Source organism: Chrysochloris asiatica, unplaced genomic scaffold (assembly GCF_000296735.1).
Source record: "Chrysochloris asiatica unplaced genomic scaffold, ChrAsi1.0 scaffold00043, whole genome shotgun sequence".
NCBI classification, from domain to species: Eukaryota; Metazoa; Chordata; class Mammalia; order Afrosoricida; family Chrysochloridae; genus Chrysochloris; species Chrysochloris asiatica.
The window spans coordinates 3,151,231-3,164,818 of NW_006408561.1; the positions used below are offsets into that span (position 1 = coordinate 3,151,231).

At 40.3% G+C, this 13,588-nt stretch overlaps 1 protein-coding gene across 6 annotated transcripts in view; it reads left to right on the forward strand.

The window, feature by feature from the left end:
* SCHIP1 (schwannomin interacting protein 1) overlaps positions 1 to 13,313 on the forward strand; it is a 1,199,879-nt gene extending 1,186,566 nt beyond the window's left edge. For 3 of the 6 annotated variants that reach the window (XM_006861779.1, XM_006861780.1, XM_006861784.1), the window contains 2 exons: positions 1,804 to 1,897; positions 12,669 to 13,313. In XM_006861779.1, coding sequence (XP_006861841.1) covers positions 1,804 to 1,897; positions 12,669 to 12,720 — 146 coding nt within the window. In that variant the 3' untranslated portion in view covers positions 12,721 to 13,313. The remainder of the gene's footprint in view (positions 1 to 1,803; positions 1,898 to 12,668) is intronic. The other 3 variants (XM_006861781.1, XM_006861782.1, XM_006861783.1) reach the window with 1 other exon arrangement.
* The last annotated feature ends 275 nt before the right edge of the window (positions 13,314 to 13,588 follow it).

Below are 13,588 nucleotides of genomic sequence, written 5' to 3' on the forward strand. Positions count from 1 at the left end.
AAACAAAAGAAAGGAAGGTGGTATGCAGATAGGCCCCCCTCAGTAAAAACAAAAGAAAGGAAGGTGGTATGCAGATAGGCCCCCCTCAGAAGTGCTTTTAAACAGTCTGCCTTCCATTAACTGTACTCTGTGCTTGGCAGCTTTCATTCTTCTCCGAGGAGCGAGAGCAAGTGCTTTGCTTGTTTATATTTTCTCAAGACAGAAGCCAAATTAACCCTGTGCACTGATTTCATGAGGATTAGAAAAATTTCCATTCACAGCAACCTCATGTGTCAAAGTAGAACTGTCCCCTTTATGGTTTTCAGTGGTTCATTTTTTTGGTGGGGCAGGGAGCTAATTGCTTGGATTTTCTTCCAAAATGCTTCTGGGTGGGCCAGAACCTCAAACCTTTTGGTTAGCAGCTAAACTTGCTAATGTTTACACCCTCCCACCCCCCACCCCCCATCCCCCAGAGACTTCCCAGGTATAAGATGTAATGAAGATGTCCCTTGGCATCTGGTGTTCAGGGATTTCAGTGGTTATTGCTTCAGGTTTTACAAATCTGACTCTTCCCCCAATCTGGCTTTTCAAATTCTTCAGGTAATCCTTTTCCTTAGTAACTACTGCATAGCAGCCCCCTCCCCTGAGGCTGTGGAAAGGCTTAGAGGAAACCCTGACAAGCCTTCCTCTCCAGCTGAGTGTCTGATGTAGTGCTGCGGGGAGTCCAAGTGGGGGGGCTCCCCCTGTCAGTGTGGCAGGAGCTTCCTTGGATGAAGGGTGGGGAACTCAATATGCTCCAGAAAAAATATCTAACAGCTGACAATTCATTTTCCCACTTTAATGTGATAATACAGTAATTAGAATTACTTCTGACTTTACTGCTTTTCTTCCAACACCTTCATAGTTACACAAGCTAGTCATGTTTCTCAAATTGATGACTTCTCACAGCTCATGCAGAGCTAATATAGCAAGTCTACATTCTGACAGAAATAACTTTTCTATTACATTTAGCTATTTGCATATGATTATATATATGGAGTGCTAGTCGTGCTGTAGGATAAACACTGGACTGCTGACCAAAAGGTCTGCAGTTCGAATCTACCAGTCACTCCACGGAAGAAAGATGAGACTTTCTGCTCCCGAAAAGATTTATATAGGGTCACTATGAATTGGACTCAACTAGACAGCACCTAACAATAACAATACATGCACCTAAATCCAAACCAAACCAGCTGTCATCAAGTCAGTTCTGACCTGTGGCAGCCCCAAGTGTGCAGAGTAGAACTGTGCTCCATAGGGCTTTATTCAAACTGACCTTCAAGAGCCAGATTACCAAGCTTTTCTTCCTAGGGTTCAAACCTCCAACCTTTTTGGTAATTGTTGTTGTTGTCAAGTGCCCTCAAGTCAGTTCTGACTCATAGCAACCCTGTATAGGGTTTCCGAGGAGCAGCTGGTGAGTTTAAACTGCCGACCTTGTAGTTCAAACTGACCTTATGGTCCAGTGCACACAGTACCACACCAGGACTCCTTTAAAGTTATTGGGTGTTAAAGTTGCCTTTAATTCCTGTATCTGTCAGCCATGACTACCTACCCTAGATTAGGTAACAAGATCCTGTGGTTGTTAAGTGCTGTTGAGTCAGTTCTTACAGTGACCTTGGTCTCCCAAGGAACAGCTAGTGGGTTTGAACTGCCGGCATTGTGGTTCACAGTCAGTGCTGAACCACAGTGCCACACCAGGACACTTATGCAGTACTTAACAACTTGCACCACCGAGGAACTTGGGTGCAGTTTACTCTGTTTTTAAATGCCCTTTTCTTTGCCCAGGCTTGAATGAAGAGTTGGTCCAGCTGCTTCTTATTCGAGATGAACTACACACAGAGCAAGATGCCATGCTGGTGGACATCGAAGACCTGACCAGGTCAGCACGACTTCCCCTTCCTAAGGGGCTCATGAAGCCCAGGAGCTATGAGGTTTCAGAATCAGGCGAGAGCAAGCAGAGAAGTGTCCTTTTCCCTTACTTCCGCTCTCCAGATAGAGAAGTGGCCAGAATTCCTCCTTACTAAATGCATTGCTGTTTGACAGCAATCCTTGTGATAGATTGTCAGTATATAAGAACTTTTTACACCTCCATCTGATTCAGGACATTCTCCCGAAGCACTGTCCCCCAGGGAGTTGGCCCAAAGCCATTCCGTGCTGGCAGCCTTGTGGATGCCACAAAACCAAGCAGCCCCAGCTGGTATGTGCCTCAACTCCTGATCACTCTGCCATGCCTACAAGACAGGAACACTGGCATCTCTCAACAAGAGCACCAGTGCCACCAGATTGCCCTCACCATGTGGAAACTTCAGGACTTGAGTTTCTGACTGGGCTTGGCTCCAACTGCCTCTCTGTAAAGAGTGCTTCCCTCCTCAGGGGATAAGGAAACTAGGCTAGTGCTGGCTAGGAGCTTGCATTTCTTTGTAGTTTCCATTGTGAAAAGCCTATCACAGTAAGTATATAAAGTACGTGACATAAAGTAAATATTTCTATAATTTCATACTCTGCTGCCTGTTTTAAGATCCTCCATATAGACTTTAAACCCAGAGATGACAATTACTCGGCATCCCAGAGTACATTGTTCCCCAAAAGAAAGAACATGGCTTGTCACAGTTACATAAAGAGTTAACCACATGATTTAGAACCATCCCAGAGAAACTTGAAAACATGCACAGTGAGAATAGTTACAGTTCCTAACAAAGGGCCCCTCCTCCATGTGTAAGACTGAGTCAAAAGTGCGCTTCAGAATAAAGCACTGAACCACAAAGTCTGTTTGAACCGCAAGGTCAGCAGTTCAAACCCACCAGCTGCTCCTTGAAAACCCTAGACAGGGTCGCTATGAGTCGGAACCCACTTTATGGCACTTAAAACAACAGCAACAACAATCTTGCCAATGTTATAAAAAGTGTTTGGGTAGAAAAATAAATTCTGCAAAACTATGCTTAGGTTTTTTTTTAAAAGACCTTAAAGATCCATTGTTGGTCTAAGTGCCATCGAATCAGTTCTGACTCATAGTGACCCTGTATAAGGTCTCCAAGGAGCAACTGGTGGGTTTGAACTGCTAACCTTGTGGTTACCAGTCTTGTGATTATCTGACAACACCACACTAGGACTCATAGGTAGCACTGCATTTTGCATGCCATAATTATTACATTGCTTTATCCCTAATAGAGGGGGAATTTTTCCATTTTCTCTTTGTCTCTTAGCATATTTGCCTGTATGTGAAATATCACAACACTCAAGTAACCACCTAAGACAGTTCCCTTTTTGTTAATCTAAGAACACACGTGTTAAGATTTTGAAGTATACGATAAGGACATATATTAACATATTAACTCCTTTTCTTTTTCTTTTTCTTTTTTTTTTTTAACTCTGCCTGGGATAAGGAGCTCTGGTAGTGTAGTGGTTATGAATTGGGCTGCTAATCTCACGGTTAGCACTTCAAAACTACCAGCGGTTCCGCAGGAGAAAGATGAGGCTTTCTGCTCCCGTAAAGATTTACAGCCTCGGAAACCCTGTACAGGGTCGCTATGTGTCAGAACCGACTCTACGGCACATAACAACAGCAACTGCCTGGGATATCAGAAAACTTTTCTCTGCCCCTCAAGGCATTTTTTGGTATGCCTCATTACGCTATTACTTAGGTTTGTTTTGTTAAGTGCCATCAAGTCATTTCAGACTCATAGCGACCCTGTATAGGGTTTCTGACGTTTTCAATCTTCCAGGGAACAGACAGCCTCATCTTTTTCCCACGGAATTGCTGGCTGGCTTACAGTGTACTTTGTATACCTCTCTGAGGGTGTGAGCTTAGGAAGCAGAGCAGATAAGGCCATGGGGCTAAAGGGGGAGGAGTCATTAATTTAAAGGTGTTAGAGCAATGGGCAGTGATACAGTATCTCTGAAAGACTTCCGGTGGTGAGGAGAAGCCTCTGTATCCATTCCTGATGTAGAAAAATAGCCTTACTAATGGGCAGACCTGAGGCTAGTTAAAAATCTGTAAAGGTAGCAGTCCCAGAGTCTAGTAGTCAGATCCCAGAAGTCTGAGAATGTGGAGGTAGAGATTTGGGAACTTTTGTTGACCTGTTCTCTTTATCTATCCAAATCCTACCACCCCAGGTATCCATTCAGAACAATGGTTATCAATTTGAGCTACACATTGGAATCACCTGGGAAACTTTATGAAAGCTGATGTCGGTTACCCATGTTTAGAAAATAATTGGCACCGATGCTGTTTAAACTCTTACAAAATATACAGAAGGAAGGCATGTTCCCTAATTCATGTTATAAAACAAGCATTACCCTCCTACCTAAACCAGACAAAAACACCACAAAAAAAGAAAATGACAAGCAATATCTCTTATAAGCGTAAATGCAAAAATCCTCAACCAAATACTAGTGAACAGAATCCAGCAGGATATTAAAAGAGTCATACACATGACTAAGTGGGATTTGTTCCAGGAATGCAATGATGGTTCAACATTAGAAAACCAATTAGAGTAATACACAACATCAGTAGGACAAAGGAAAAGAACTGGGTGATCATCTCCGTGGATGCAGCTTTGATGGAATCCAGCACCATTTTCGGATAAAAACCCTAAAATGATTGTAATAAAGGGCAAGTCCTCAATATAATTCAGAGCATGTATGAAGAGCCAACAGCTCGTATTATACTTAATGAAGAAAGCCTGAGAGCTTTCCTCTGAAAACTGTGGACAAGACAAAGGTATCTGCTCTCACCACTTCTATTTAACATTGTATAAGACATCTTAGAGCAGTAAAGCAGAGAAAAGAAATAAAAGCTTCCTGGATTAGAAAACAAGAAGTAAAATGACCTCAGTTCATGGATGATATATGATCCTATATAAAGAAAAGCCCAGTGTCCACAATAAAATTTCTAGAATAGAGAAATTTAGCAATATTGCAGGGTACAAAGTGGGTTTCTATACACCATCAATGAGAAATCTGAAAGGGAAATTAGGGAATAATTCCATTTATAATAGCTAAGAGAAAAAAATTATTGTTAAGTGCTGTTGAGTCAGTTCCTACCCAAAACAATCCTTTATCGGGTTTTTGAGGAGCAGCTGGTGAGTTTGAACTGTGCACCTCGCAGTTCAAACAGACCTTTAGGTTGAGCTCTTAGCCTGTGGTGCTGTATCTAGGAATAAATGTAACCAGGGATGTAACAGTGAAAACTCTAAAACACTGCTGAAATAGATTAAAGAAGATTTCAATAAATGGAAAGGTATTCTATGTTCCTGGATTGGAAGACTTAATTAATATTGTTAAGATGCCAGTACTACCCAAAGTGATCTATAGACTCAACACAATCAAAACACCAACAGCCTTTTTACAGAAATTTAAAAAAAAAAAAATCTCAACTTTGTATTCAGTGGCAAGAAAGAGAAGAACAAATTAGGAGCCCTCACATTTCTTGATTTTAAAACATACTATGTACCTGCTGTAATCAAAACAGCCTGTTACTGGCATAACAATAGACACATAGACCAATGGAATACAATTGAGAATCCAGAAATAAATCTACATATCTATGATCAAATGATTTTTTTTGTCAAAGGTACTAAATACTTCAACAGAGATGGAAAATCCTCTTCAGTAAATGGTGCTGGGAAGATTTGATTTCCACATGCAAAAAATAAAATGAGATCCATGTTTCACACCATACAAGAAAATAAATTAGAAATGGATCAAGGATCTAAATGTACAGGCTAAACAGGGCAAAACTGTCAGGTCTAAATTTCAACAACTATATAATAACAAGAGCACATATAGCAAAAAACAAAACAAAATAAATAAATGGGAACCTCATAAAAGTAAAAAAACTTTGGTTTATCAAAAGACTATGCCATAAAAGTGAAAAGATAAGCTACTAACTGGAAGAATATCTTTGGAAACCATGTTGCCCACAAGAAGGTAATTAGTAATATGTACATAGAACTGTAACAACCTACCAACAAAAAGACAAATAAACCAATCATAAAATGGGCAAAGGACTTGAGTAGACACATTACCATTTTATTCTTGCTAGGATGGCTAAGATTAAAAAACAAACAAGCAAACCAAAATAACAAATGTATTGGTGAGGTTGTGGGCAATTGGGAATCCTTACCCATTCCTGGTGGGAATGCAAAATGGTGCAGGTGTTGTGGAAAACAGAAGGAAAATTCCTCAAAAAATTAAAAATAAAACTACCATGTGACCCAGCAATTCCACTCCTAAGTATAAACCCCATAAATCTTGTAAGTAGACACTCAGAAAGACACTTGTATACTAAAATGTATTGCTGTACTTATTCACAGTAGCCAAAAGATGGAAACAAACTAAATGCCCATCAATAGATGACTGGATAATCAAGTGTGTGTGCATATAGACAATGGAATACTACCATATTTTTTCACAACTAGCATGCCTAGTTGTGAAAAAAAACTGCACCCGCTGCTCTCATGTCCACATACAGTATCTGAATGGGCAGGAAATTCCAATGGCCCAAATGCAGCGGCTAGCCAAATGTAGGGGGAAGAGAATGTGTGCAGCTATGGCACATTGAAGCCAGTTGACAGTGATTTCTTTTTACATTGAAAAAAGTGCTTTACAGAGCTGAGACGGAATCCTGCCAGAAGAGAGGGGCTGCTTTATTAGTAACTAATCTTCTATGTTAACAGGCTAAACCAAGACAAAGACCTAACATATCATGTACACTGCACAGGAAAAAAAAAATTGAAATTGAAATCAGCATCATATAAAACCTATTGCCACTGTGGGTGAAGCACTAGACTGCAAGGTCAGTTTGAACCACAAGGTTGGCAGTTCAGTCACACCTGCTGTTCCTTGACAAACCCTGTACAGGGTCACTATGGATTGGAACCGACTCAATGGCACTTAACAACAACAACACTTATGAAAATAACATGTGGGATGGCACTGTGTGCAAAAAAATTATATAATGCTGTATTATTGCCAAAAAAACAAACAAACCAGTATTCGGTGAGTAAGTGGCGAAATGAAGACATGATACGTGGTATAGTGTGGATGGAGTTTAAAGACTTCATGCTGAGTAAAATTAGTCAGTCACAAAAGGACACATATTGTATGACCTCACTTTTATAAAAAGACAAGAAAAAGCAAATATATAGAGACCAAAGGTGGAAGGGAGTGGGGAAGAGGGCTTAGTAATGATGGAAAAATCACATTGACTAAGGGCAGGGTTGCAGTGCACATTATTGTAATTCCTGTCCATAAGTTATGCAGCTGTAATAAGCTATATGGAAATATATTTAATAACAACAACAACAAAAGTGGCTGCTGGGGCTGCTTATATACAACTGAACACATCATGGGATTTGGTTCCTTGTTTGGAAGTTTAAGGGTCATGGTTTCATGGGCTATCCCAGTTAATTAGCCTAACAGCATATTTAGTGCTTCTGTTCTACCACCTAGCTCATTGCTTAGTGTCTGGAGTCTTAAAAGCTTGCAGTTAGCCATCCAGAGCACAACAATTGGTCTCTATTCACCAGGATCAACAGAGGAAGAAGGAGAGTCCGGAGTAAGAGGAGGCTATAAAATGCGTGATTAATTGCCTTTGTAAACAACTGCTTCCTTTGCTGTGGGACCAGAACTGAATGTTGGTACCTGACTACCATTACTGAGCATTTTGTTGAAAGGTTCCTTAGAAGAATCCTGATCAAGATAGGAAAATGCAAAACACAATTTCAAATTCACATGGACTATAGACTTTCTAGAGTCATGGAGGGTAGCTGGACCCCTGAAACTATTGCCCTAAGATAATTCTTAAACCTTAAACCAAAAATAGCCCCTGAAGTCATATTAAAACAAAACAATTATTTAGATTAACTAATAAAAAAAGTCTACCTTGAGCATTATGCTCTTTTAAGAAGATCCTATATTTTAGGATCTTTCCCTGGAAAAATGCATCATGCTTGGTAGAAGGTCAGTGAAAAAGAGGAAGGCACTCCGTGAGCTGGAATGACACAGTGGCTGCAACAATGGGCTCAACCTAGCAACAACTGTGAGCATGGCACAGGACCAGGCAGTATTATTTCATTCTCTTACACATAGGATGGCTGTGTCAGAACTGACTCAGCAGCACCTAACAACAACAGGAACTATCTATGTGGGACCATATCGACAACAGCTACTCAAAAGATTAGATAGAATCCTTAGAGGGCAGTGAGTTTATGTAAATGAGAGAGGAACAACTCAGAAGGGAGGGTGAGAATGATGGTACATCAAAGAACATAATTAATGTCAATAGTTAAATTGATGCATGTCTTAATGTGTCTGTTCTCAACAGCAAAATAAAATTTAGGGAGAAAAAGGAAAAAAATTACCAAGCAAATGGAATCCCCCTTCACTTACAATCTATAACTTCCCTTATGCACTATTGTACCAAATGCCAGGAGCAGATTGAAGGATGTTGATATGAAATTCAAGAAAAATAAAAGCCTGTGTTAATAGAGAAATACTGTTGCTTTGGAAAAGATAGTCCTACAATGCTAAAAGTACATATCCGTCACCAGATAGCAGAGCTGTGGTGCTTGCCCTCAAAGGCAGTGAGTGGAGGAAGCCTTGGTAAAGAGACAACACAAAGCTGAGTAACCAGCCTTCCCATCAGTGAGGTTGACAGAGAACTAGAGTGCAAGCACTTTACCTCTCAAAGTCTCTGTTTCCTGAATTTCTCTTGCTACTCTGATGAGACATAGACAGGAGGGGGTGGAATATCTGCAGAGATTATGATGGCTAAGAGTCTGGGCTCTGCATTTAGACAGTCTGAGTTTATGTCCCGGCTCCCCTCCAGTCTGTTGAAACGTATTACTGAGTAGGTTCTATGAACCAGGCACTGCGTGTGGTATAGGGAATCCTGTGTGAAATTCTGCTACATCCAGAGTTACCTTCCAGAGGACTCAGATGGACAGTGAGCTAGGCTGACTTCAGTTTCCTTATCTGGAGAGTAGGAATAATGCCAGCACAGATCTCACAGGGTTATTGTGAAGATGGAGTGAAATAATATTAATATAGGATTGTACCCACCTACACAGAGCAAATGTGTAGCTGTTACCTTTAGGAAAACCCATGAAGGGGAAGAAGCCTCCAGAACCCTCCATTCCCTTTCTGTGCACTTTTGTCTCCTTCCTGATGACTTCCAAAGATTTATCCCCCCTCCACAACATCCCTCCTGTTTTCATTGGTTGTTGTTAGGTGCCATCAAGTCGGTACCGACTCATAGAGACCCTATGCATAACAGAATGAAACACTGCCCAGTCCAGGGCCAACCTCACAATTGTTGCCACGCTTGAGCCCATTGATGCTGCTGCCACTTTGCCAATCCATCTCTCTGGAGATCTTACTCTTTTTCTCTGACCCTCCACCTTACAAAACATGATACTGTTTTCATAAAAGATGCTAAAAATTCTTTTTCACTGAAGGAAAAAAAAAACAAAACTGCTATCTGGGTTTCACACTCAGAGATTCTAATTTAATTATTCTGTGGTGTGGTCTGGGCATCAGGATTCTGTAAAACGTTCCAGGATTTTAAAAGTCTGAAGTGAGAATCACTGGATTAGATAGCATTCTGACCTGCCAAGACTGGGTTCTTCTATGTGTTCCATGCAACATCTTATCCCTCCTATGTGGAACTGCATCACACTGTGCTCTGTTGTCTGTCAGCTGTCTTCCCCGCCTGACTGCTAACTCCCTGACAGCAGACTGGATGCCATTTCATCTATCACTATGTCCCCAAAGCCTTGCACAATACTGGATATTGATCTGACTCAGCCATAAAGAGAAATGAAGTAGTCCTGATACATGCTACATTGTGGATGAACCTTGGACACAGTATGCGGAGTAAAAGAAGTCAGTTACAAACGGCCAAATATTGTATGATCCCACTTATCTGAAGTATCTAGGACAGGCTTATCAGGCAGGGGGTGGGGAGGAGGGAAAATGTTCATTGTTTCAGGGACACTGAGCCTCAGTGAAGGGTGATGGTATCATGTGGGCGCCAGTCAGGGTGTTGGTTGAGCATAATGAACATAATCCACTGAACTATACTCAGATGTGAAGATTGTTTTGCTCCATATATGTTTACAACAATTTAGAAATAAATGAATGTTCAAAAGAAAAGAGTCCTTATGGAGCTTGAATAGAAACAAATCCTAATAAGGATTTCCATATAAATAGTTGATGAGACCGTTTTAGTTCTGTGAACTGAAAACCATTTTCTCCTCTGTTTAAAATTTTAATGGAATTCACTCTTGAGGTATGCCTCAAATTAGCACCTAGCTTTCAACATCATCTGAATCTGTTTCCTATCTATTATTATTTCTTCCTCCTTAGTGTTGTTAAGTGCCATCCAGTCAGTTTCAACTCATGACTTTACAGGCTTTCCAAGTCTATGAATCTTTTTGGAAGTAGAAAGCCTTATGTTTCTCCTTTGGAGAAGCTGATGGGCGCAAACCACCTACCTTGTGGTTCACAGTCCAGCTCTTATCCTACTGAGCCAGTGCGCTCTCCTGTCACTGTATGCACATACTTATATACAAACTTAAAGGAGCTCTGGTAGCGTAGTGGTTACGAATCGGGCTGTGAACCTTAAGGTCAGCGGTTCGAAACTACCAGCTGCTCCACAGGAGAAAGATGAGGCTTTCTACTCCCGTAAGGATTTACACCCTCGGAAACCCTGTACAGGGTCGCTATGGGTCGGAACCGACTCGACGGCACTTAACAACAACAACAATATACAAACTTATATACAAATTATACTTAAATACAAATTACTCTGTAATTTAATTAACTACACTGATTTCCTAAGGAGTTTTGGTATCTGGTATCTGCAAATTGGGCTGTTAACCTTAAGATCAACAGTTCAAAACTGCCAGCTGTTCCACGGGAGAAAGATGAGGCTTTCTGCTCCGGTAAAGATTTACAGCCTTGGAAACCCTGTACAGGGTCGGTCGCTATGAGTCGGAACGAACTCCACGGCACATCACCACCACCACCACACTAATCTTCTAGTTTACTGTACATCAAAATATTTGAGCTGAATTTGCTTAATTGAGGTGCTTTATGAAAATAATCAATGTTCTTTTGTTAGACTGGGGCATGAAATGGTCTGTTTAAAGGGATAAAAAAATTTTTTTTTCTTTTTTTAAGGAATGGGACTGAGTTGATTATAACTTTTTCCCAAGTCTCTTTATTATCCAATGAATAGTGCCATTTATTTATGAGCTCCTACATGCGGTAAATAAGACTCTGATGCTCCCCTATTTCTGAAAGTACAATTTGTCTTCCCTCTACCATAAATATGAGACATTCTACACAAAACCAATGAGCTCAGCTTCACATAACTGACTACCCAAGGCTAAACAACATAGGAAAACTGTCTCTAAACTTTTGATTACAGCTAGAAACCACACCCTTGAATGTTTTTCTTTTGTCAAATGCATTTCTTTAAATCCTCCTTCAAAATGTTTTTTCTGCCTTCAAACCTCACTAATCTCTAGAAAGATTTCATCTGTGTGCCTTTCAAATGGTGTAAACAGCTCCCCCTCTGTCTCTAACTGACTCTGACTGCTGAATTTGCCAGACTTTGGACTCACAGTTTAGGATAGAGTTTGCATGAGAAAGAAAAGTCATTCCTACCTCTACTGCCATGAGTTTATCTTTAAGATTAATTGGGGAGGAGGAAGTCTTAGGCCTACATAGAACATCTCCACTTCCACAAAAGCCTGTTATTTGTTAAAGAGTGAGATTAGATGGTTGGCTTCAGATGGGTGTTTAGATAAGCCAGCCACTTAAGTTACTCTCTATCACAGCACCTTGTTTTGTCTCCCTGATTAGCACTTATTTTCTATCTGCTTCCCTCCCTTTTCAAGGAGCCCTGGTATCCCAGTGGATTAAGAACTGGTCTTCTAGCCTCTAGGTCAACAGTGTGAATCCAGTAGTTGCTCTGCAGGGAAAAGATGAGGCTTTCTGCTCCTATTAAGATTTACAGCCTCAGAAACCTGGTGCAGGGTTACTATTAGTTGGAAATTACTCCATGGCACATCACCACCATCATCACATTGTTTCTGTTTGCTCCTTTCCTGTGTCTCCTCACTGGATTGTAATTCATTATGAAATCCCCAGTTCCAGGAGCACTTGGTGGTGGTGGTGGTAAGTGCCACTGAGTCACTTCTGACTCATAACAACCCTGTATAGGGTTTCCAAGGAACTTTACTGGGTTTGAACCACCAACCTTGTGGTTAGCAGTCCAGTATTTATCCTACAGCACCACACCAGGACTCTTTCCAGGAGCAGTAGAAGATGCTTATTAAGTATTTATTGAATACATTTTCCCAGAAACTTATCTTTTTCATTTTTAATCATAGTACTTTTCTTCTCAAAGGTAGTGGTACCTACAAGTTTAGGTGTAGTCCAGCGATTTATTAAATAAAAGGAATCATACATAGAATATGAAAGTTGAAGAGGTTAAACAATTTGATTAAAATACTGCTCTTGATTCTCCTGCGTTGTATTGAGTAACGCTGAACCCCTCAGTGTTTTGCCTGTTGATTAGACGGCAATTGGGATCTTTCTTTACTTCTTGGCACTGATTAATTATATTATTAATTTTACAGACATGCTGAAAGTCAGCAGAAGCACATGGCCGAGAAAATGCCTGCAAAGTGAAAAGAAGCTATCAACCAGAGGACAAGCTAGAATTTCTTTTGCTTCTGTAGTTGTGAAAATGCTGTTGCTAAAGGTGGCGCAGAACAAACAAAATCAGTGTTAGTCATTGATAATGTCTGAAGCTTACTGTCCAGTGATTGGCCTTTGCTTCTTAATTTATTTTAATTTTTTACTTGTGCCACTAAATACCAGGCATTTTAATAAAAATATTGTTACAAAAATGTACAGTACTTACACCATCACAAATCATGGTTAATCAGAGAGGGTAGTTTTAACTTTATTTTTATTTGTTTAGAGATTTTTCAGTTGGAGCAGTATTTTACCATTGACTACTTTCATTCTCCACTGTAGTTTTAAAGAAGAACTGTAAATGACGGTGCTATACAAGTCAAACAATACATGCCTGCCTCGTAGTGAAGTTGTAGCTCTCCGTAACATGTATATTTTAATCAGTTTTCAACATTTTGTGAATGTTGACTACCTGAAGTTCATTTTTAGATGTGCTATTAACATTCTGTTGGATTCAGAGGGTTCCTTGAAAGTTTTATGTATAAATATGTAAAATAAAAATTAAAAATTTGTTTCATATGATATGTCTTTTTGCTCACTAGCAAGTCTTATGGCCCTACGCTGACTAAATGTCCTCTCTCTTTACTCTTATGCAACGAAATTTCTCATCAGGAAGCTTTTATCAGAGAAAGAACAAAAAGTATACAGAGCACAAACCATACAGCAAAGTAGTAGGCAGATTGTGAGAGAGAGAGAGAGAGAGAGAGAGAGAGAGAGCGTGTGCGCGTGCGAGTGTGCGTGCGCGTGTGAGTGTGTGAGTGTGTGCGTGTGAGTGTGTGAGTGTGTGTGTGTGAGTGTG